Source organism: Sciurus carolinensis, unplaced genomic scaffold, assembly GCF_902686445.1.
Source record: "Sciurus carolinensis unplaced genomic scaffold, mSciCar1.2, whole genome shotgun sequence".
Lineage (NCBI taxonomy): Eukaryota > Metazoa > Chordata > Mammalia > Rodentia > Sciuridae > Sciurus > Sciurus carolinensis.
In genome coordinates this window covers 495481-521379 of record NW_025920213.1, presented here as the reverse complement: position 1 = coordinate 521379, position 25899 = coordinate 495481, and the positions used below count along the sequence as shown (strand labels likewise).

Sequence of the window (25899 nt, the reverse complement as noted above, 5' to 3'; positions counted from 1 at the left end):
TAATGAAATAGAAAGTTCCAAGTGTGTGCATGTGCACACACATATATACATATATAGATGGATATTTAGGGGCTATTGTGAATGGGGTAGTTTTCCTAATTTCTCTTGCAGTAGATTCATTACTGATGTACAGGAAAGTATTTAATTTATGGGTGTTGATATTATATCCTGCTACTTAGCTGAATTTATTTATGAGTTCTAGAAATTTTCTGGTGGAATTTTTTGGATCTTCTAAATGTAGAATCATGTCATCAGCAAATAGTAATAGTTTGAGTTCTTTTCCTATTTGTTTCCTCTTAATTTCTTTCTTCTAATTACTCTGACTAGAGTTCCAAGGATGATGTTGAATAGAAAGAGGTTAAAGAGAGCATTCTTGTCTTATTAAAGTTTTCAGAGTGAATGCTTTCAATTTTTCTCCATTTAGAATGATTTCGGCCTTGGGTTTAGCATACATAGCTTTTGTGATGTTGAAGTATGTTCCTGCTATCCCCAGTTTTTCTAGTGGTTTGAACTTGACAGGGTGCTATATTTTGTCAAATGCTTTTTCTGCATCTATTGAGATGTTTACACTATTCTTGTTTTTAAGTCTATGCTGTGATGAATTACATTTATTCATTTCCATACGTTGAACTAACCTTTCATCCCTTCGATAAACCCCACGTGACCATGGTGCACTGTCTTACCAATCAAGGAAAGCCCAAAGCCAGACAGATTCTCAGTTGAGTTCTAGAAGACCTTCAAAGAATTAACATCAATACTCCTCAAAGTATTTAATGAAATATAAAACCAGGGAACCCTTCCAAACTCATTCTATGAGGTTAATATCATCCTGACACCAAAACCAGATGAACACACATCAAGGAAAGAAAATTTCACACCAATATCACTGATGAACATACACACACAAATTCTCAATAAAATTCTGGCAAATGGCATACAAAAACATGTTAAAAAGATAGTGCACCATGATCATGTTGGGTTTATCAAAGGGATGAAAGGTCAGTTCAACATACAAAAATCAATAAATGTAATTCATCACAGCAACAGACTTAAAAACAAGAAGAGAATAATCATCTCAATAGATGCAGAAAAAGCATTTGACAAAATATAGCACCCTGTCAAGTTCAAACCACTAGAAAAACTAGGGATAGCAGGAACATACCTCAATATCCCAAAAGCTATGTATGCTAAACCCAAGGCCAAAAATCATTTTAAATGGAGAAAAATAGAAATCATTCACTTTAAAAACTTTAATAAGACAAGAATGCTCTCTTTCACTTCTCTTTTTTTCAGTTTGAAACCACATTTTATTTTTAACATAGCTAGAAATATCCAATAACTATATATTTTTAAGTAGAAAACTTTCTTTTCCTTCTTATAGCATCATTAGCAGAGAAAAGAACTTTTGGGTTTTGAAATGATATTAAGAAAATGAACAACTATTTGTTGAATTTGTGGAACTTAAAAAGACTAAAAGCACAAGACACATTTTCAGAAGAGCAACTTACTTTTGCCCATTTATGGTAATATTTGTAATATTCAAGTATAGTTAGGTCATGTGTAATTAAGTCAATCAAATAAGGAATCCAAGAAGAATATGTTCTTCTTGAGTTAAGCACAGCACACATGATATTTTTGAGAACATACATAAACAAAAAGAACACTGGCAAGCCCAAATCCAAGTATAAATGGTAAGTGTCTTTCAAGGATTTCAAAAGCATGCTCCATTAGCATATGACTTTTTCTCATTTTAGTAACAGATGCATTTCTGTCTACACCTGTACATTGAAGGGTTAGAACCTGTATAAATACATAATATCAGAAATTTGCTACTTTATAAATGTATTTCAAGGAATTTTACTATTTCCTTTATGTTTGCAGGGACAAGAGGGAAAGAAAGGTGGGGGCGTGGTTGCAGTATTTAAGGAAGAATTGACTACAATAATGACTCTTCATGGTGCCGAGAACTCCATCATGAATAACTGTGGCTTTCATCTATTTTATAATTCGTGTTAGATCAAGCAGTTAGCTCCTCGTATGGTTATCAATTAACTCAAACCATATACTCTACAAAGCACAAAGATCAATAGGTGTAGAACACCAAACACTAAAAGGAATTCCCTCCTTCCAAAGTTTTTTGATATTACAAGATTTCGCCAGTGGAAGTCTAATAACACTTAAATAAGCAATCTCATGGCTGAGTAAGAACTACAGTTGTTATGGGTATTATTCCACTGTTAGGATATGTATTACACATTAAATAAACTCCAGCATTAAATATGCTTGCACAATTATGCTATAAGTGATGATAGCAATTATGATGCTAGTGAGAAAAGATTATCTTCAGTTCAAGAAGTGGGGGAATACAACAAGCAGAAAGCAGACACAGTTGGTCATTTTCTGATGAGGAAAGGTAAATTTTAAACATAGAAATATAAAAAGAAAACTACTCCCTTATTTCTCCATGGTGGAAATAATACGAAACATTTATTTGCTATATTGAACAACAACAGAGCTAAGTAATCCAACTCCACTGCAGCATAACAAAAAACCATCCCTCAACACAGTGTAAGATTTAAATGCAACCTGCATAAAGGTACACCTCATATAAAGTAGTAAGACTGCTGCTGCCTTACCAAGTACTCCCAGTACCTACCCAGGTTTAGAGTGAAATACTGGTGGTCCCAATAGTTTTATTGAAATAAATCACTTAAAAATATTTTAAAAGAAATCAAAATGCCTTAGTCACCATATATTCAACTGAGATTTTATCTATGTAAATGAGATTTATTTACTGCCCACTAGGAAGTATTTTACTCACACCAGGGCAATGTATTTCCCATACATACTATCTGCCTTGCGTAACATCGAAGAAAAAATTTAAAATGATTAGTAAAGAAAAATGTAGGAAATAACACCCCCTTTTGTTTTACACATTTTTAAGGTTTAAAAAGTGCGTAAAGTTTATAATTCCTAGTAGGAAAACGTCTCTGAGTGAATGCCCTCCTGGCAGCTGCGCTGGCTGCAGGGGTAAGGTCACCTTCAGAGCACCCAGCCCTCCTGAGGAGTCCGAGGTCCACCGGCCTGTGTCACTGGGACACCCATTAAGTGACCCAGGCTGCTCTGTCAGGTGGGCCTTATGCTTGACCTCCACATTTGGCTGACAATTACTGACAAGTGTCATAGCCTTCGGGTTTCTTTGCTGTTGCGACACATTTGCTGGGTTCTGGGCCACGACCTGGAAAGCCACCGTGACTTCTGGCTCCTGAAGGAGAGGGCGGAGCCACAGGTGGACTAGAACCTCCCCGCCTGGCTCCTCCCCCACCACCTGTGACCCTGGGTCCCGCGCTGGCTCAGTCCCCACCACTTCTATTCAACATCACCCTTGACACTGGTCAGAGCAATCAGACAGAAGAAAGAAATTAAAGGAAACAAACAGGAAAAGAAACCAAACTGTTTCTGTTTGCTGATGACATGATTCTACATTTAGAAGATCCAAAAAATTCCACCAGAAAATTTCTAGAACTCATAAATAAATTCAGCTAAGTAGCAGGATATAACATCAACACCCATAAATTAAGTTCTTTCCCGTACATCCATAATGAATCTACTGCAAGAGAAGTTAGGAAAACTACCCCATTCACAATAACCCCTAAATATCCATCTATATATGTATATATGTGTGCATACACACACACACACACATGCACACATATATACACACTTGGAAATCAATCTAACAGAAGAGGTGAAAGATTTCTACAAGAAAAACTACAGAACACTAAAGAAAAGTTGAAGAAGACCTTAGAAGATGGGAAAATCTCCCATGGTCTTGTATAGTCAATTAATATTATCAAAATGGCCATACTACCAAAAGCATTATACGGATTTAATACAATTCCTATTAAAAATCCCAATGACATTCTTCAAAGAAATAGAAAAAGTTATTACAAAATTCATTTTGAAAAATACAAAACCCAAAATAGCCAAAGCAATCCTTAGCCAGAAGAGTAAAGGAGGAGGCATCACAATACCAGACTTTAAACTACACCACAGAGCCACAGTAACAAAAATGGCATGGTATTGGCACCAAAACTGACCTGTAGACCAATGGTACACAATAGAAGATGAGAAAAAACCCATGTAAATACAGTTATCTCATACTAGACAAGGTTCCAAAAACATTGGAGAAAAGATAGCCTATTCAAAAAATGGTGCTGGGAAAACTGGAAATTCATATGTAATGAAATGAAATTAAACCCCTCTCACCCTGCACAAAACTCAACTCAAAGCAGATCAAAGATTTGGCACTGGAACAGAGATCCTAAGCCTAATAGAATTAGAAATGGGCCCAAATCCTCACCATGTAGGCCTAGGATCTGACTTCCTTAATACAACTTCTGAAGTGCAAGAAATGAAATGAAGAATCAATAAATGGAACAGATTCAAACTAAAAAGGTTCTCAGCGAAGGAAACAATAAATAATGTGAATAGAGAACCTAATGGGACCACATTCACCTTGGAAACAGCATTAATGTTCAGAATATATAAAGAACTAAAATCTTAACACCAAAAAAACAAATAGCCTCATCAATGAATGGGCTAAGGAACTGAACAGACACCTCACAGAAGAAATACAATTGACCAACAAATGTATGAAAAAATGTTCAACATCTTTAGCAATTAGAGAAATGCAAATCAAAACTCTCTTAAGATTTCACCTTACTCCAGTCAGAATGGCAATTAACAAGAATACAAGCAACAATAAGTGTTGGTGAGGAATGTGGGGCAAATGTACACTCATACATTACTGGTGGGACTGCAAATTGTTGCAAACATTATGAAAAGTGGTATGGAGATTCCTCAAAAAACTTGGAATGGAACCACAATTTGACCCAGCTATCCCACTCCTCAGTTAAAAACCCAAAGGGCTTAAAAGCATCATATTACACAATCAATTGTTAATATTAGCTCAACTCAATAGCTAAACCATGGAACCAACATAGGAGCCCTTCAATGGATAAATGGATAAAAAAATGTGGTACACACACATATATATGATGGAATATTACTCAGCCTTAAACAAGAATAAAATTATGGCATTTGCTGGTAAATGAATGGAGCTGGAGAATACCATGCTAAGTGAAATAAGCCAAACCCAAAATACCAAAGACTAAAGGGTTTCTCTGATATGCAGATGCTAATTCACAATGGGGGGAGCTAGGGAAGATCAGAGTTAGATTATGTATAGGGGAGTGAAAGGAGGGGAGGGGGTACGGGGTACGGGAGTAGGAAGGATAGTAGAATGAAACAGACATTATCACCCTAAGTACACATATAACTATATGACCAATGGGATCCTACAGCATGTATGACTAAAAGAATGAGAAATTACACTCCATCTTATATATGATGTAAAAAGTGCATTGCACTGTCATGTGTAACTAATTAGAACAAATAAAATATAAATAAAAAGTCTTAAAAATCAATTACAGTACTTTGTTATTTGAAATGTAGCATGGGATAAACATTTAATAAGTAGTGAACTGGATGGAGGAAAACAGCATTTAGCTAGAACATGCTTTCCACAGATTTGACCAGCATGGTACAGAATGTGTGACCTCAAGGTAAGAAAGAGAAACAAGTAGAATTTTACAGATCACAGCTACTACAAATCTGAATCCCTTACATGGGTCAGGATTCTCCCACGATGACCCTACCTGTCTTCATCACCCATTTTGGGTCAGTGTAAGGGTTAGGGAGAGAGCTGCATAAGGAAGACTCCAGATCACTCAAGGGAATCAATCAGGCACAGGACAGAACAACCAGGGCCCAGACTGCCAGGCTCGTCTCACTACGGGGCCACAAAGGACAGACTTAAGCTGTTCTAGAACTGAAATGGAATTCAGATTCAATCCCTGACCTTAGAAAAGCCCAGGTCCCCACAGCCAGTTCTGGCTACTTCCAACCAACCTGAAACCCTGCAGACATAACCATTTCCTGGCTTCTGGTGTGTCCAGGCAACCTCTCTACACATCTTCCAGCACCTGGATCTCTCTGTGCCTCTGACTGAATAATTCTCATACTATCAATCCTGAGTGAACAGAGCTCCAGGCTCAGATTTCTCTAGTCCCAGGGGCAGGTAAAGAAATTCAAAGTCTGGTTGCAGAACACAAGATTGATGGTTCTTGGTTACAACCCTTTTTAGATAGTTTCCTACATTGAAGAATAGCTGACCTTACAAAAGAACAAGTGAAGTTCACCTGGAATATAAAGTTATATCAATTTGCCAATAACATCAGTAATACATATATTCACAAATATAGCTACATCCCCACGTATTAAGATTTGCTTAGAAAGAGGATCTCACTAAGTTGTTGAGGTTGACCTCAAACCTTGGATTCCCTGCTGCACTCAATAAATGAGGATTACAGGCATGAGCCACGGAACCCAGCTTATTCTCTCATAATCTGAAGCAGCAGTCTGATCTCTGCAAAAGGACACAAACTGGTAGAGAAGCACTGTCCACGAAAATCAAACATGAGTCACATGTGTAACTTTAAATCCGAAGAAGAGTTGAGCTGGGCAGAGTGGTGCATGCCTGCAACCCAGCCCCTCAGGAGGCTGCGGTAGGAGGAATAGGAGTCAGACACCAGTCTCAGCAACTTAGTGAAAACCTGTGTCACAGGGAAAGTGAAATTGAAGGGCTGAAGATGCAACTCAGTGGTAAAGCACTCTTGTACTGAAAGAAATATAATTAAAAATAAAAACAAGGTCATTTACCAAATTGGAGCCAAAATGAAAAGATATATGGGCCACACAAGGACATAGGACACAGAAATTCCTCAGTATTTTGTGGGGTGTGGTGGTGCACACCTGTAATCCCAGTGGCTCCAGAGGCTGAGGCAGGAGGATCATGAATTCAAAGTCAGACTCAGCAGAAGTGAGGTGCTAAGAAAACCAGTGAGACTCTATCTCTAAATAAAATACTAAAATAGGGCTATGGATATGACTCAGTGGTTGAGTGCCCCTGAGTTTAATCCTTGGTACCCCCTAAAAAAATTCCTCAGAATATTAAAATAAATAAGATGAGCTAACATGTCCTACTATAAAACTGAAACAAAAAATGTTGCTGTTATTCTAAGACGCTTAGTTTTGTGCAAATCAATCATATTTCACATTTACATTGATATATAATATACATACAAAAACATACACAAAGCATTCAAGAACTTTCACAAAGTAAACACATTTGTGTAACAAAGGAATACAATCAGCCTTGCTCAGGGTACACCAATGATCAATTTCTCCTACCAGGATCCAAAGAGGCAATCAAGATCTTGAGAACAAATGTTGTAGCCGGGTGCAGTGGTGTACCCCTCTAATACCAGCAGCTTGGGAGGCTGAGAGGAGGATCACGAATTCAAAGACAGCCTCAGCTAAAGCAAGGCACTGAGCAACTCAGTGAGATCTGAGTTCAATCCCTGGTACCACCCCCAAAAAAGGATTTATGTTGTATATTAGATATTGATGTTTATACAGATAGTTTATTACTTAAAATTTTAAAGTATATAAAATAAAATTAACAGTACAACATACCTGCCACCCAAGTTCAACATCGGCTAATTATGTGCCATTTTTACTTCCATGTGCTTACCCACTCCCCAGCCAAGTCCCAGCCTATTTAATCTGGGGGGAGTTTAGGTGTACACATATTGAATGTAACCAATATTAACTGCTGTTTTGACAAAAACACCCATCAAACCTTACTGTGTTTAAGCATAGAATATTCATAATATCCCAAGAAAAGTATCTATGGATCTTCCCAAATGTTCCTCCCCGACATGCAAGTTACCGTTATGACTTTCGGACCATAGGTTAATTGTGCCTGAAATCATACAACAAGCAAGATTTTAGGTCTAGCTGTCTCAGCACACAAGGTTTGTGAGACAACCCAGTAGCATGCTCCAGTAATATTCTCCTGTGTGCTGCTGAGCAATGTGTTATTGTGTGGATGCATGACAATGTGTTCATTCACTTCAGCACTGAAAAACATCTGGGTTATTTCCTGTTTTGCACCATTACAACTGCAGGGCCTAAGCACATTCTTAAACAAATATCTGTTCTATTCAGTTTAATTTCTTACCAGTATTTAAATGACATAGCTTTTGATTTCACTACTTGTGCTGAGGATTACAATATGTATCTTAACATATTAAAATTTGCATAGTTATTACAGTATGAATTTATGATCAAAATATTAAAAAAACCCTCAGGCTGTGATTCTTTTATGCAAGAATTGCAAGTGCTGTATTTGCACAGTATAAATTCCACAATACAGTGTCATAATTTTTGCTCTAAATCATCATAGGTTTCAAATAAATTAAGATACAAAATGTATCAATGGATGTTTAAGAGGATTCACCTTAAACTAGATAATGTAATGTTCTCCTTGTTTAACCCAAAAGTATTGTATTCCTCAATGAGGACTGTCTGCAGGCTGTTACTACAGTATTTTCCTGGTGACTTCCTATTGTGCATAACCCCCAATATTTACTATTTGGAATTTTTCTCTAAGGATGATTTGTTCCCACTTTGTTTTGTTTGTACCTTCTATATATAATCATTTTATATGAATGTTAACTCATTGATATTTGCTTTATTTGGGTGATAGTGAACCAATGCTCTCATTATTTATTATGTGTCACACATTTTTAAAAACAATTTTAGTTTTAGGTAAACACAATACCTTTATTTTATTTTTTTGTGATGCTAAGGATTGAGCCCAGAGTCTCATGTGTGCTAGGCAAGTACTCTACCACGGAGCCACAACCCCAGCCCTGTGTCTCACATTTTTAAAGCTTGGGTCACCTGGAGACTTTTAGATTTCCTTTTTTTTTTTTGATATGTCCCAAAACTTTACTTTTAAATAATTTTAAGATCTTCTAGAACAAGATATACTACGTTTGTGTTGCACACTGCATTTCCAAAATTTCACACTAGAATCAAATAGGCATTATTTCACACAAGGGAGGATGATTCCAAATTCATACATCAGGGCCAGGGTTGTGGCTCAGTGATAGAGTGCTTGCCACAGGCACTGGGTTTGATTCTCAGCACTGCATATGAATACATAAATGTCCACTGACAACAAAAAAAAAATTTTAAACTTCATATATCAGCATAATCCATCACACTAACCAGTTGAAGAACAAAGACTGTTCCTATCAACATTACAGAAAATAACAAAGGAAAGAAAAGGGAGAGAAAGGCACTAAGTTTGAGAAAGAATAGGTAAAACTGCTTTCCTTTCCCACACATGGCATAATTGGTTATGTAGAACATCAAGAAGAATGAACCAAAAGGTTCTGATCAAGATTATACCAATCTTGTAGAATAAGAGATTAATATACAAGTCAATTGTTTTTCTGTGTATCTGTGAACACTTGAATTGGAAATGAAAAATAATACCACTTTCAAATCAAGAAAAAGAGACAAAAACGTGAATCTGACAAATTGGTATGACAAAATATCTGAATTTCTGGAAAAATAACTGAATAAGATGTAAATATATACTAAGTTAAGAAGATTCAATATCATTAAGATGTCAGTTATCTCCAATTATAATAAATAAATTGAATATAATCATGATAAAAATTCCAGTAAGCTGTTTCACAAATACCAAAAAAAATTGATTCTGAAGGCTATATGGAAAAGCAAGGCATGCAGAATAAAAAATACTCTAGAATAAATTTATAGGACTGACACGTCTGACTTTAACATTTACTATGAAGTTACAGTCATCAACGCAGTGAGATATTTGGCAAGGTGTATGCAAACAGAACAGTGGAACACACTGAAAACCTAGAAATAAACTAAAATAAGCATCACTGTTCATTCACAATAGATAGCTGGAGCTTCAGTGGAGAAAATGTAGCCTTTTCAATGAATGTATGAACACCTTGAATTAAAATAGATATATAAATATATGATGTATATATATCTACATGTTTATCTATATCTGTATATGTTCAGATATAGACAGGTATATAAAATACTACAGAATTACAGTTTAAGCATATACCCTAAGCAAAACTTTATGAGACATATGAATGAAGTATATGTAATACATGATGAATTACATGTCATTTATTATATAATGATGTATGATTACATATAATTTATGCATAAATATAAAATATTCTGCAAGTTCTTCAAACCCAGACAAGTTAAAACAACAGCATTTTCTGGACCTACTGTAGTTAAGTGGTACAGTATTTGTTTAGCAAGTGCAAAACCCTGTGTTTGATTATCAGTAGGACAAAAGCTATAATGTCTAAAAAAAGAGAGCATTATAGTTTTGTTTTAAAAAAACAAACTAGAGATCCAGATGGTGGACTAGAGGGAGGCTGCGTTCCTTGTAGCTCCTTAACTCAGGTGTCAAGCAGAAGATATCTGTTTCTCGGTGAGGCAGTCTTTGTTGCTTATCAATCCCCTGCTGTTTACCCCATTTTTCCAGTGATAACCTGCCCTCTGCCAGCATATTGACTACTTTTTGAGTGCAGATTGCTCATATCTGGCACCTATCATCCGCCATTGGCACATGTGCCTGCCTCTTGCCTGCCCATCACCTGCCTTTCACCTACTCATCACCCACCACCTGCTGATCATCCACCAGTAGCCTGCAGACTGACTGCAGACTGCCAGCAGATTGCTAGCTGCCTGCTAGCAATGGAAGGCATTGCCTGGAAGTCCACTGTCACAGAACCTGCAGGTTTGGTTACACACGGCTGCTGCCATTTTGTGAAGACAGTCAGGACCTGTAGGACCCCTGGCTGAACTGACTGAACCCTGCCTCCAGGACTCCTCAACCACACCAACCACAACCCAACTCCAGGACCCCTGGCTGACCAAGCCACACCCTGAGCTGCAGCTCCCCATTTGCTAACACATTTGGTGGCCAGTGTGGCCATCTTGGATCATCCTAGCAGCAGAAGGTCCCATCATTGGGTGGGGCCAATCCCATCCTGAGATGCCTGCTGGACACTAGAGCTCATTGTCAGGTGCCTCTCATGCTTCAGGCTACTGAAGAATGGGAGGTTTGAATACTGTATGACTGTTATAGTGCACATTTTTTTCATTTTTTTCTCCTTTTTGAAAATTTTGAAGTTTTGATTCTTTACCTTTCTTGCTCTTTATATTTTCCTTTTGTTTACCTGTTTCCTCAGAGTCTCTTTCTCCCTTTTCTCATGCTAACAACCAAATTCTTTTGATTATACTCTCACTCATTCTGCAATCTAGAACTACATAATCTTTTCTTATCCTATTAATAGTTACATCCCACACCCCTCCCCATCCTTTTTGTCCTCCATTAGAAACTGTGGGCCTTATTGCAAATCTATTTGTTATACTGTAGATAATAATTGAATTCATTCTGTTTATTATGACAATAGTGTTAACATCTTCATAGGGGCTATTTGGTATAGGGTTGCATATTGTCTGTACTGGAAACTTATAGGGTCACAATAAACCTATAGCGGGGGAACTGCAATACCCTAGATCTGCAAGAGGAGAAGACATGTGAACAACATGAAAAAACAAGGGAAGAAAATGTTCCAAACAAATCTAGATTCTATATTAATAGAATCCAATGACAGAATAGTAGAAGAAATGTCAGAAAAGGACTTCAGATTATACATAATTAAAATGATTCAGGAGGCAAAGGACAAGATAAGAGAGCAAATGCAGGCAATGAATGATCACTCCAATAAGCAGATGAAAGAGCAACTGCAGGAGGCAAAAGATCATTTCAACAAAGAGATAGAGTGGGCTGGGGAGATAGCTCAGTTGGTAGAGTGCTCACCTCACAAGCACAAGGCCCTGGGTTCAATCCCCAGTACTGAAAAAAAAAAGAGAGAGAGAGAGAGAGAGAGAGAGAGAGAGATTCTCAAAAAAAAAAAGAAGTCCTTGAATTGAAGAAAACAGTAAACCAAATAAAAAACTTGATGGAAAGCATCACCAACAGGCTAGATCACTTGGAAGAGAGAACCTCAGACATTGAAGACAAAATATTTAATCTTGAAAATAAAATAAAGTTGACCAAACAGAGAAGATGGTTTAAAAAAATCATGAATGGGGCTGGGGATATAGCTCAGTTGGTAGAGTGCTTGCCTCGCAAGCATAAAGCCCTGCGTTCAAATCCCCAGCTCCACAAAAAAAAAAAAAAAAATAATGAATGAAACCTCCAAGAACTATGGAACATTGCAAAAAGACCAAATTTAAGAATTATGGGGATTGAGGAAGGCACAGAATGTCAAAAAAAAAAAAAAAGGGATGAAGCACCAATTCAATGAAATAATATCAGAAAATTTCCCAAACCTGAAGAATGAAATGGAAAATCAACTACAAGAGGCTTACAGAACACCAAATGCACAAAATTACAACAGATCCACATCAAGGCACATTATAATGAAAATGTCTAACATGCAAAATAAAGATAGGATTTTGAAGGCTTCGAGAGAAAAGCATCAGATTACATATGGGAGAAACGAATACAAATATCAGCAGATTTCCCAGACCAGATCATCAAAGCTAGAAGGAACTGGAACAACATATTTCAAGGTCTGAAAGAACATGGTTGCCACCAAGAATCCTATACCCAGCAAAACTAGCCTTCAGATTTGAAGATGAAATAAAATCCTTCCATGATAAACAAAAGTTTAAAGAATCTACAAATACAAAGTATGCATTACAGAATATTCTCAACAAAATACTCCATGAGGAGATGAAAAACAACAATGTAGATCAGCAAAGGGAGGAGCTATTAAAAGGAAAAATCTATCAAAGGAGGAACCAAGTCAAGTTAAAAACCAAAAAAAGTACAAATGACTGGGAATACAAATCATATCTCAATAATAACCCTGAGCATTAATGGCCTAAACTCATCAATCAAAAGACATAGACTGGCAGAATGGATTAAAAAGAAAGACCCAACAATATGCTGCCTGCAAGAGACTCATCTCATGGAAAAAGATATCCACAGACTAAAGGTGAAATGATGGGAAAAAAGACTACCACACACATGAACTCAGTGAAAAAGCAGGGGTTTCCATCCTTATTTCAGATAAAGTGGACTTCAAGCCAAAGTTAATCAGGAGGGATAAAGAAGGACATTTCATACTGCTTAAGGGAACCATAAATCAGGAAGACGCAACAATCACAAATATTTATGCACCAAACAACGGCGCATCCCTGTACATCAAACAAATCCTTCTCAATTCCAGGAATCAAATAGACCACAATACAATAATTCTAGGTCACTGTAACACACTGCTGCCACCAAGGGATAGATCTTCCAAAAAAAAAAAAAAAACAAACAAACAAAAAAAAAAAACAAAAACAAAAACAAAAAACAAAAAACCATAGAACTCAACTCAACAGCACAATCAATAACTTAGACTTAACAGACATGTATAGAATATTCCATCCATCAAGGAGCGAACACACTTTCTTCTCAGCAGCACATGGAACCTTCTCTAAAATAGAACTTATGTTATGCCACAAAGCAGCCCTTAGGAAATGCAAAAAAAATAGAGATATTGCCTTGTATTCTATCAGATCATAATGGAATGAAATTAGAAATCAATGACAAAATTAAAAAACAGAAATTACTCCAACCCCTGAAGACTAACTAATATGCTATTCAATAAAGCATGGATAACAGAAAACATCAGGGAGGAGATAAAAATATTCTTAGAGGAAAATGGGAAGGATGATACAATGTATCAAAAATCTCTGGGACACCATGAAAGCAGTACTAAGAGGAAAATTCATTGCAGGGAGCACATTCAATAAAAGAAGAAAAAGTCAACAACTAAATGACCTAACATTACATCTGAAAGCCCTAGAAAAAGGAACAGAACAACACCAAAAGTAGTAGAAGGAAATAATTAAAATCAGAGCTGAAATCAATGAAATTGAAACAAAAGAAACAATTCAAAAAACTGACAAAACAAAAAGTTGGTTCTTTGAAAAAATTTAAAAAAAAAATAGATGGACCTTTATACTAACAAAGAGCAGAGAGAAAACTCAAATTACTAAAATTCATGATGAAAAAGAAAATATCATGACAGACACCACTGAAAAACATTACATAATGAGAAGCTACTTTAAAAATCTATATTCCAACAAAATAGAAAATATCAAAGACATGGACAAATTTCTACAGACATATGATCCTCCCAAACTGAAACCAGAAGATATACAAAATTTAAACAAATCAATTTCAAGCAAAGAAATATAAGAAGTCCTCAAAAGCCTACCAACCAAGAAAAGCCCAGGACCAGATGGATTCTCAGCCAAGTTCTACAAGAGCTTCAAAGAAGAACTCACTCCAATACTCCTCAAAGTATTCCAGAAAATAGAAAAGGAGAAAACACTTACAAACTCTTTCTATGACACTAGTATCACTCTGATACCACAACCAAAGACACAACAAGGTAAGAAAATTTTAAACTGATATCTGATGAATACAGACACAAAAATCCTTAACAAAATTCTGGCAAATCGCATACAAAAACATATTAAGAAGATAGTACACCATGATCAAATGGGGTTCATCCCGGGAATGCAAGGTTAGTTCAACATCCGGAAATCAATAAATGTAATTCATCACATGAATAGACTTAAGCTTAAGAATCATGATTATTTCAGTAGATGCAAAGACAGCATTTAACAAAAACAAAACAAAACAAAACAAAAAACACACCTTCATGCTCAAAATACCAGAAAAAAATAGGGATAATAGGAACATACCTCAACATTGTAAAAGCTATTTATGCTAAGCCCATGGCCAACATCATTCTTAATGAAGAAAAACTGAAAGTATTCCCTTTAAAAACTGGAACAAGACAGGGATGTCCTCTTTCACCACTTATATTCAACATCATCCTTGAAACTCTAGCCAGGGTAATTAGACAGACCAAAGAAATTAAAGGGATACGAATAGGAAAAAAAGAACTCAAGCTGTCGCTATTTGCTGATGCCATGATTCTATATTTAGAGGATCGAAAAAACCCCACTAGAAAACTCCTAGACCACATAAATGAATTCAGCAAGATAGCAGGATATAAAATCAACATGTATAAATCTAAAGCATTTTTAATCATAAGCGATGAAACATCTGAAAGGGAACTGAGGAAAACAACTTCATTCACAATAGCCTCAAAAATAAAATAAAATAAAATAAAATAAAATACTTGGGAATCAATCTAACCAAAGAGATGAAAGATCTCTAGAATAAAAACTACAGAACATTAAAGAAAGAAATTAAAGAAAACCTTAGAAGATGGAAAGATCTCCCAAGTTCTTGGATCAGCAGAATTAATAATATCAAAATGGTCATACTTCCAAAGGCGCTATACAGATTTAACAAAATTCCAATTAAAATCCCAATATCATTTCTCATAGCAATAGAGAAAGCAATCATGAAATCCATCTGGAAGAACAAAATACCCAGAACACCCAAAGCAATCCTGGGCAGGAAGAGTGATGCAAGAGGTATCACAATACCAGACCTTAAACTCTACTATAGAGCAACAGTAACAAAAATGGCATGGTATTGGCACCAAAATAGGTAGACCAATGGTACAGGATGGAAGACACAGAGACATGCCCACGTAAGTACAGTAACCTCATACTAGACAAAGGTGCCAAGAACTCACAATGGAGAAAAGATAGTCTCTTCAACAAATGGTGCTGGCAAAACTGGAAATCCATATGCAGTAAAATGGAACTAAACCTCTATCTCTCACCCTGCACAAAACTCAACTCAAAATGGATCAAGGATGTAGGAATTAGACCTGAGACCCTTCACCAAATAGAAGAAAAAGTAGGACTGAATCTCCATCACATTGACTTAGGACCAGACTTCCTTAACAAGACCCCTGTGGTGCAAAAAACAAAAGCAAAAATCAATAAATGGATTCAAACTAAAAAGTTTTTCCTCAGCACAGGAAACAATCAACAATGTGAAAAGAGAGCCTACAGAGTGGGAGAAAATCTTTTCCACACACACTTCAGACAGAGCACTCATCTCCAAAGTTTATAAAGAACTTAAAACACATTACACCAAAAATACAAAGACCCAATCAATAAATGGGCTAAGGAACTGGGCAGACACTTCACAGAAGATATACAGGTGATCAACAAATGCATGACAAAGTGCTCATCATCCCTAGTAATTAGAGAAATGCAAATTAAAACCACCCTAAGATTTCATCTAACTCCAATTAGAATGCCTATTATCAAGAACACAAGCAATAATAAGTGTTGGCATGGATGTGGGGGAAAAGGCACACGCATACATTGCTGGTGGAGTTGCAAATCGGTGCAGCCACTCTGGAAAGCAGTATGGAGATTCCTCAGAAAACTTGGAATGGAACCACCATTTGACCCAGCTATCCCACTCCTCAGTTTATACCCAAAGAACTTAAAATCAGCATATAACAGTGATGCAGCCATATCAATGTTCACAGCAGCTCAATTCACAATCGTTAGATTGTGGAACCAACCTAGATGCCCTTTAATTGATGAATGGTTAAAGAAACTGTGGTATATATACACAATGGAATATTACTCAGCCATAAAGAAGAATAAAATTATGGCATTTGCTGGTACATGGATGAAGTTGGAAAATATCATGCTAAGTGAAATAGGCCAAGCCCCAAAAAACAAAGGCTGAATGTTTTCTCTGATAAGTGGATGAGGATACATAATGAGGCGGATGTTGAGGGAGACAGAAGAATGAAGGAACTTTGGATCATGTAGAGGAGAATGGGGCAGAAGGGGGTGGGGAAGAAAAGAAAGTAGAATGAAACAGTATTACCCTATATATATATATATATATATATATATATATATATATATATATGAGACATGAATATATAAATATATGATGACATGAATGTGTGACTCTACATTGTGTATAACCATGGAAATGGAAAGTTGAACCCCCTTTGTGTACAATGAATCAAAATGTGTCTGTAAAAATAAAAAAAAATTAATTAAAAAATATGTTTGCTGATGGAAAAATAAATCCAACAAAACCAGTAAAAAAAAAAAAAAAAAAAAAAAAAAAAACTATTCTTTTCTTTCATTTTTGTATTCATGGGAACTAAACCTGGGTTCTGCACAAGCCAGGCAACTTCTCTACCACTGGGCCACTTCCCCAGCACAAAGGTACATTTCTCATCTTGATTCTTTTTGGAAGATCACCCAATGCCACTCTTTCTTATATTTATTCTTCTATACCATTTGTTACTTTTAAAATGACTGTTTGTCACATCTTAAGTAACATTCTATTACTCTCACTAGTATGACTACTCCTTGACTCACGCTGAGAGTTCCACAAGGTCGGCCACAGCCTCGCGGGCCTCACACGTGCACTGCTGCGCGGCCTCGTTACTGCACCTGGAGCCCAGCCTGGGTTCCCTGCACCTCAGTGCGCTCAGCCTCACCAGGGGCTCGGTCCTGGCCGCCTCAGCCTCCTCGCCCCTGCCTTGGCTCTCCTACCTGCTCCAGTGCACAGGTCCTGTGGCTGCACCTAACACACCAACACAGGACGGGGCGGGGATGACAGGGATCCATTCTCTCCTCACAGCCGTGTTTTCATGGAGAAGCAATTGAGTCCCAGGACCTGTCGTTTACACACTGGCGAGGAGCGTTACAAACAACGATCCAAAGTACAGACTTCATACATGCTCATTTTATTTACAATTCTGCTCTCTTAAAATCTAGTATCTGCAATCTTGCCAGAACAATGGTTTAAATAGCTAAGGAATTACACTCTCCTGAGGACAGACAACAGGTACTTCCTTTAGAAGAAGAATAACATAGAGTCAATAACAAGTGTATAGTCATTTAAGAGTAAAATGCTAAATACATAGATATATACATTCACAGATAGATAAAGAATAGCGCATGTCCAGCGTCAGTTGTCTTTCTTTTCGTTTGTTCATTTGTTGGTACCAGGTATTGAACCCAGAGGTGCCTAACCGCTGAACCACTCCCCAGTCGTTTTTATTGTTTATTTTAAGACAGGGTCTCACTAACTTTCTTAGGACTTCACTAAGCTGCTGAGTCTGTCTTTGAACTTGTGGTCCTTCTGCTTCAGCCTCTGCAGTCGCTAGACTACAGGTGTTTGCTACAGGTCCCGCTTTCAGCTATGCTTTTACCCAGGTCTAAACTACTACACTCAGTGGTAAAGGGATTCTATGAATATATAACTTGACCAAGCCAACTGACCGAACATTAATGTCTTCTTTTTTTTAAATTTTACATTACTGTCTTAATGTGTGAAGATAAAGCAACACAGTGAAATAAACCAAATAAGAGAAAACAAAAGTACTGAATTCTATAAGGAAGGAAAGAGTCCACACCTGGTGACACGCATCTGCACTTTTGTTGACTTGTGAGACTGAAGTCAGAGGTTTTCAAGGACAGCACCAATGGGACCATCTAGCTAGACGCTGTCTCAAAATTCAAGACTCTTTAGAGGACTGGGAATGTAGCTGGTGATGAATTACACCTGGGTTCAATCACCAGAACCAAAAGTAAACACAAAATAAACCTGATTTTAAAACAGAGGAAAAGATATACAACCATGTTAAACACCTCACAGAAACTAGTGTAGGGAGATCAGCACTGATCTAGTTCTAAAATAAATCCAAAGTAAAATAGAAAATAAATATTTAAAAAATCAGTTTCTATGTAAACTTGGGAGATTTACAGAACTATCAAAAAAAAAAAAAAAGATTTGCTGTGACATAAACAAACAAGAAAAAAGTAAATAAATTGCAAATAAATTTTGTTTTTTCCCGAATCCAAAAGAAGATAGACATCAGAAGGCAGAAAACTAAGCTGGCACTGAGCTCAGGGAGACATGCGGCCACGTGCAAGTGGTCAGGGAGAAAGGTGGGGGGTTCGGCTTGTCTGAGGAGAGGACTGAGAGCCCTGGGGAAGAAGGCGGGGGCAGAGAGCTGCAGGTCACAGGACCCAACGCTCCTGCTGTGGGGAGGGAGCACTTCCAGTCAGACATGGGCTCTGCCCTCATGGCCACTGCCCATCAGGAACTAGCCTCCTCCGCCTTCATCACTGCCCACTCTATTGCTGGCACACCACCCAGCAATCTGACCTGAACAACGCACAAGGTAGACCACGTGGAGATCTTTGTTCCAGACCTGCGGCCACAGAGCAGTGGGCACCTGTGGGGCCAGACACAAGGGAATGTCACACACACAGGCACAGAGCCGAGACCCACCGAGGCCAACTTCACCTCCTCAGAGGAGCTGTGTGACAAGAGGCCACTTGGCAAGGACCCTTTGTAGCTAAGACAACTAAGAGTAATGTGAGGCTCTCAGGTACGTTTGGAATTCAGTCAATGGTAAAAAGTACACTGTATGAAATCCCAGGACACACCTAAACACTGAAAAATTCAAACAAAATTAAACTAAACTTATACTCAAAAGTGTGATGGTCTCTGATGTGTTATTTTACATTCTATTCTGTGTGACTTATAAGTAAATTCATGAAGATCCACTGAGCTTACTCTGCCTATAAATTCTTAAATATTTTATTAGAAAACTAATCTATTTAATGGCTGGGCACTGCCTCTTCCACCTCCACCGGCCACAGTCCTCGATGCTGAGCTCACCGAGCCTCTATCTCTCCTCTGGAATGTGCTGGGACGGGTAATGTGACATTTTCCTGAGAAACCTCCTGATCTGAGTGCCTCGTGTTTGCTCTCCAAATACATCCCTCGAGTCCTGTGGCAGACTAATCTTGGTACCCAGCCTATAATACTTAAAACTCTAATAAATACTTAAAACCCTAATACTTACAGTAAATTTGCACTTGACCCATGTGAGAATTTAGTTCTGAAGTCAATCTATTTTGGAGGTCACAGCAGGTTCTCTGTTGCACCTCACGTTTTCTTTCTAGCAATGTTTCATTAAAGTTGCTGCTGAAGTTATTTTCTCAACACTTGCTAGGTATTTTTACTGCACTTCTTGTGTAACACTTCGTCAGGAGATGATGACCTTCAGAGTTGAGGAAAATCCCAGGGATGGACCTAGTGACTGCTGCTCACCGAGTCCACAGCTCCTTGATAAGTAGTCATCAACGGTGAGCAGCACACTCAGCTCCTGGAATAACATTTTCCTCATTTCTAAATTAAAAATAAATACTCGTACATTACAAATTTGTGAAAATAAAATGAGATGTGCACATACAAGTCCTGATACAGCAGTAGGTGACAACGGGCCCACAGCTGCACCTAGTAGCTTATATTCCAATGATTTAGTAGAAACATTTCTACACTTGTTACTTTGCTTTAAAGAACACCTCCACAGTACTTGCTGGAACAGGAAGGTAGTTACAAGTACGGTACAATAAGGAGAAGAGAGTGAACAGTGAGAGGAGACGGCCTGCAGGAGTAGTCTAGGCATCTTCTTCTTCTTTTTTTTTTTTTGATACCACGAATTAAACCTGCAGTGCTTACCACTGAGTCACATTCCCAGCCTTTTTAATTTTTTATTTTCAAATGGCCTCACTGAGTTGCTTAGGGCCTCACTAAGTTTCTGAGATTGGCTCTGAACTTGCTATCCTCCTGCCTCTGCCTCCAGAGCTGCTGGGATTTCAGGCGAGTGCCATCCGCCCAACCATGTTCTGATTCTTGATGTCGACGGTGGTCATATTGTGTGTCCCCTTGTGATAATTCATTGCTCTTTATAATTTTGAAACTAATCCTACCTTTTGCTTTGTCCAATGAGATCAAAATTTTAAAAAGTGGTGGGAAAGAGCAGAAAGGAAGAATTTTAAAAGAGGACTAAGGAATATTTTAGAGTAGTGGATACATTAACTATGTTGATTGTGGTGCTGGTTTCATATGTCAAAAGATAAAAGTACATACCTTAAATAATCAGTTTATTATATGTGAATTATACCACAATAAAGCCATAGAAATGGGATGCATCTAAACCTCAGGTAAAAAAGAAAACACATTCTTAAATAGTTGAACTAATAAAGAGCCTAAGAATTCATTAGCTAATAATCAGTCTCAATGGTTTGGAGAAGGCACATTTTATGAAAAGGAGAGTACAGAAACACAGTCCTAAGCAAAGAGCAAAATTTAAAGATATTGAAAATGAGCATATCTGCAGAGTGTCAGCAAAGTCAAATGTTCATGCTTTTAACAGACAAATAAGACTGAAAGAACTCTGGTTATATTTGAGGAGGAAAAATTATATATATAAATATATATATAAGTGTGTATGTATACACAATATATACATGCATACTACACACACACACACATATATACATTACATATATATATATCCCATCAGCATAGACTTGTAGACATGACTACAATCATGACTATGAAAACATATGAGGACACAGCAATACTGGTTCAAACAAATGGAATCCAGAGGGTGGAGAAAGAGAGTGTACATTTAAGAAGAGACAAATAAGAAAGTGGAAAGCAATGGATTCTAGGGCCCAGCCACATATTTAGTCGCATTACATTCAGTTTAACCAGAGAAAATCTCAGATAAGTAAGAGAGAGCTATCTCATGCCATGTGATACTTCATGTGTATGCATGCTTTAAAGGGAAATGTAGAATTTACCAGAAAATTAAAATGTGCATAAGCAAATAAAAGACTCAATTACACACACCATGCGTAGATGATAAAACTCATCCTTACAAACATAATAAAACTGATCCTTACAAAAATGATCATTTTCCCAGTTAATTTTCAACATTATCCATCAAAATTTCAGCATGCTTTCCTTTTAGTGAAAGGACAAACCAAAACACCCTACAATTCATCTGCAAAGTAAAGTATATACAAAATTAGCCAAAAAACGCTAACAAAAGAAGTAGCTATTATTACCTGACAATAACGTATGTTATGAAACTGTCATATTGCATCAATAATGACTAGGGATTCCTAATACAAACAAAATCCATAGCTGAATCCACATGTATGTAAATTTTCTATTGTTAAGATCTATAGGAAGGCCAGTATGAATCCAAACATATCAAGAATCACATTAGATTTGAATGAATGATTGGCCCAATCTAAAGGTAGGTTCTTGGGGCACAGTTCATTGGTAGAGTGTATGTGCAGAATGTGCAAGGTCTGGTTCTAACCCCAATGCCACAAGAAAGGGCAGATGTCAATGGAGAACAACGATGGAAATTCAGCAGAGCAGGAGACTCCTAACTCTCCCTCCATCTATGGATATGCTAAATAAATACCTACTTGTGTATTAGACACAGTCAGGTCACAAATGAGTTGAGAGACTTAGGAGTCGAAGATTGGGACTATATCTATCCTAACTCTTCTGTGGTTTGCATCTTATCTAGTGCTGAGAGAGGAAGGGACCACACATACACAAGTATCAAAATAGCAGGAAAAAGTGACTTTCTATGCACATGCAAGTACTTCCATGGGCTCCATCACCCGGAACCAGGGAAGACAGTGAGTTAAATCTCAAGGTGTCAGTTTACCCTAGACGAGATCCAAATCTACCAGCACACTCTGCCACCTGCTGTTGCAGACAGCTGAGCTCCTTTCTAGCCAGAATCATGAATTTAAAGAGGAAAATAAATTCCACCACTGGCAGCCTGAGTAGAAGTTTGGCACTTCCTGAGTTCTCTCCCCCAGTTCACCCGGGTAATAACTATGATTCTTCCTATAAGAACTTTACTCATGCACTGAGACCCTCAACTTCAATACCTTTTCTTCGAGGGACTCCATCCTAACCTGAGTTATGTGAGCAAAGGTAACGGAGCATGTGCAAATCTCCTTGGATCACAAACAAGTGGTTTTACACTGGTGTGCAAGTACCTCCTTGGGCGACAGTCCCCACCAGTAGTGAAGAAAAGGGGTTAAAAGGCTCAGATCCCAGAAAAAGTCACAGCACACTCTTCCAGTGGCAACTTGACAGTTTGGATTCTAACCTGCATCAGGGATTTAATGCACCAAATAGCAAACCTCCTGCAGCCTGAACAGGGCTGTCAAAATGGCCAATATCTAAAAGGTGCAAGACAACAAGTGCTCCACAGTATAGACGTGGAAAAAGGAACCTTATAGAATGATGGTTAGAATATAAACTGTAGGCAGTTTTTTAAAAAATAGTATAAAGGTTCTTCAAAAAACTAAAAATAGAACTGCCATATGATCCAGTAACAGCGATTCTGGGTACACATCTAAAGGGGTCCGAATCAGCATGTCAAAGAAATGACCGCGCTCTCATTTTCACTGTAGTGCTATTCACAGTAGCTGCTAAAAGAAACAGAGATGCCTTTTAGTTGAAGGAGAAACCAGGGCAGGACATTCAGCTCCTCCCCTGAGAGGCTCCAACCTGACAATTCCAACTACTCTCCAGGAGCACAAGACCCCGGGAATGGTGTTCAGCAGACACTCCAGGTCTTAGACATGGAGTCGTGGCTCCTTGTGTCAGGCAGTTCTGAAACCCAGGGCCCGGGAAAGATGGGAGGGCGGAGTGAGGACGCCTCGCACAGTGACCTCTGCAGAGGGAACCTCAACTCGAAACATCGCGTGAGTTTTTGAGCCTAGGAAAGACAAAGGGAAAGGCACACACATTTTTCCCCCAAATGGTCAAGGAATTGTCTACTTTCCTCTCATGAAAAAATGTTCAAAACAGAAACAAATAGATTTTAAATTTACATTCAGTACTTGGAGAAAAAAATTAGAAAAATACTGTGTGCATTTGAACTGTAGCATGGGAAACAAACAGTTCACAGCCTGGAGTGCAGAATCTGGCATCGGAAAGTGGACAGGGAGCTGGAAACTTAGGAATTTATTCACAGGCCAATGAAGAGCGAGGCTGCAGGGCGAACTTCTGCATTGGAAATGCGGCTTCCCCTGCATCCAGAGTCTAAGTGGGGAAAGGGGTCCCAGCAGACACGGCTGTTCTCACGCGGGAACCACACAGAGTCGGGACTCTACTGATGATCAGCCCAATTTCCACCACACAGCTGTGGCGATGCCGGGCTGCGGGCAGCTGGTGCCAGGCAGGGTTCAGTCAGGGGCTGAGGCAACCGTGCAGTGATCAGAGAGGGTGTGCTGGGTCCCGGGCTGCCGACCTGCACTGCACCAGCATGGCCAGGTGCACTGCGGCTGAGCTGCCCCAGGACTCAGTCTGCAGACTGGAGACCACGGTGGGCTGCGGGCAGCTGGTGCCAGACAGGGTTCAGTCAGGGGCTGAGGCAACCGTGCAGAGACCAGAGAGGGTGTGCTGGGTCCCGGCCTGCCGACCTGCACTGCACCAGCGCGGCCAGGTGCACTGCGGCTGAGCTGCCCGAGGAGAACTCAGTCTGCAGACTGGAGACCACGGAGGGTCGTCCCCAGTTCCCGCCTGGCCAGGGCCTCGGGGTCCCGACAGCCGCCCCCAGTCCCAAGAGGCCCGCCGCTCACTCACCATCCCGGGCGTCGGGAACCCGGCGCTCTCTCCGGGGTTTCCGGCACCTCCTGGTGGCGCCACACCCGCAGGAGGAGCGCAGGACAGCGAGTCTGCACAGAGATCTGAAGAATGGCGGGCTCGCGAGACCAGATCCGCACTGGATGGCGGAAGCCCGCCCCCTATTCACGGACTGCCTGCCTGATTGGACAGATCTCATGTCCGCGCTCCTGATTGGACAAGACATCAGGGCCCGCCCCCTGGGACGGAGCCCATTGAGCCAAGGGTCTGAGTGACAGTAGATGGCTTCCAACCAGGGAATGAATGACAACAGAATGACGTTCTGAGTGACAGTAGAAGGCATCCAACCAAGGAATGAATGAGAAGAGAGTGACGGGTTCTTGGCGACTATTTGTTTTTGTCCAGTACTAGGTATTTAACCCGGGGACGCTCTACCACTAACTTGCCAGTCCTTTTACTTATTTTATTTTGTGACAGGTCTTTCTCAGTTGCCCAGCTGCCCTCTATCTTGGAGTCATGGGGATTTCATTTTGTCCCACCATGCCTATTTTCTTTCTTTTCTGTTTTTTTGGTTTTTTGTTTGTTTGTTTGTTTGTTTGTTTTTTAGGTTTTGGACATTGACCCCAGAGCATCACACTGCAGCTATTTTAAAGGCATGGCATCCGCTGAGTAGTGGGATTTAATCAACACAGGAAGATTTTTCATTTAACCTTGTCTCCTACCGACCTTTATCATACCCCTTTATTTTTTTTTTATTTTATTTTATTTTTTTTCCTCTGAGGCGCCGGGGATTGGAACCACGACCCTTGCGCATGCTAGGCCATCGCTCTCCAACGCGAGTATTTCCTCAGCCTCATACCACTTTATTAATTAATTATATGTGTATGTATCTTCTTGAATGTAAATGATATAATATCAATTACTTTAAAATTTTAACTTTTCTGCTGTCTGGCCTTATCAGGAGGTATCTGAGTTTTGAACTGGGAAACAATACTCTAAGGGAGCAATGTCCAACGCAAACAAAGTGTAATTAAAGTCTTTCTAACATTCACACAAAAACAAAAAGAGTGTGGGTCATGCCTATAATCTCAGGGGCTCAGGAGACCGAGTCACTAAGATCACAGATTTAAATTCTGTCTCAGCAACTAAGTAAGGCCTAGCTATATATTCAGAATATTATAATTTGTGAACAATATAAAATTATTAATGAATTTTATTTATTTTAGGAGCTATATCTTCAAAACTCAGTCTATTTTAAGCCCCGACACATCTTAATTCACAGAAGCCACACTCCAGTTTGCAGAGCTCTGGTTGCCCTGACTTCAGGAAGAAGACCTTGATCTCCTCCTTTTCTTGCCACAGGGAAAGAATACACTTCTTATTATTAT

At 38.7% G+C, this 25899-nt stretch overlaps 1 protein-coding gene across 1 annotated transcript in view; it reads right to left on the bottom strand.

Annotated features, from left to right (window-relative positions):
• LOC124975117 (zinc finger protein ZFP2-like) overlaps positions 1-24637 on the bottom strand; it is a 37644-nt gene extending 13007 nt beyond the window's left edge. Inside the window, exon 1 of the mRNA XM_047538002.1 lies at positions 24512-24637. Coding sequence (XP_047393958.1) covers positions 24512-24514 — 3 coding nt within the window. The 5' untranslated portion in view covers positions 24515-24637. The remainder of the gene's footprint in view (positions 1-24511) is intronic.
• Positions 24638-25899: the final 1262 nt, after the last annotated feature.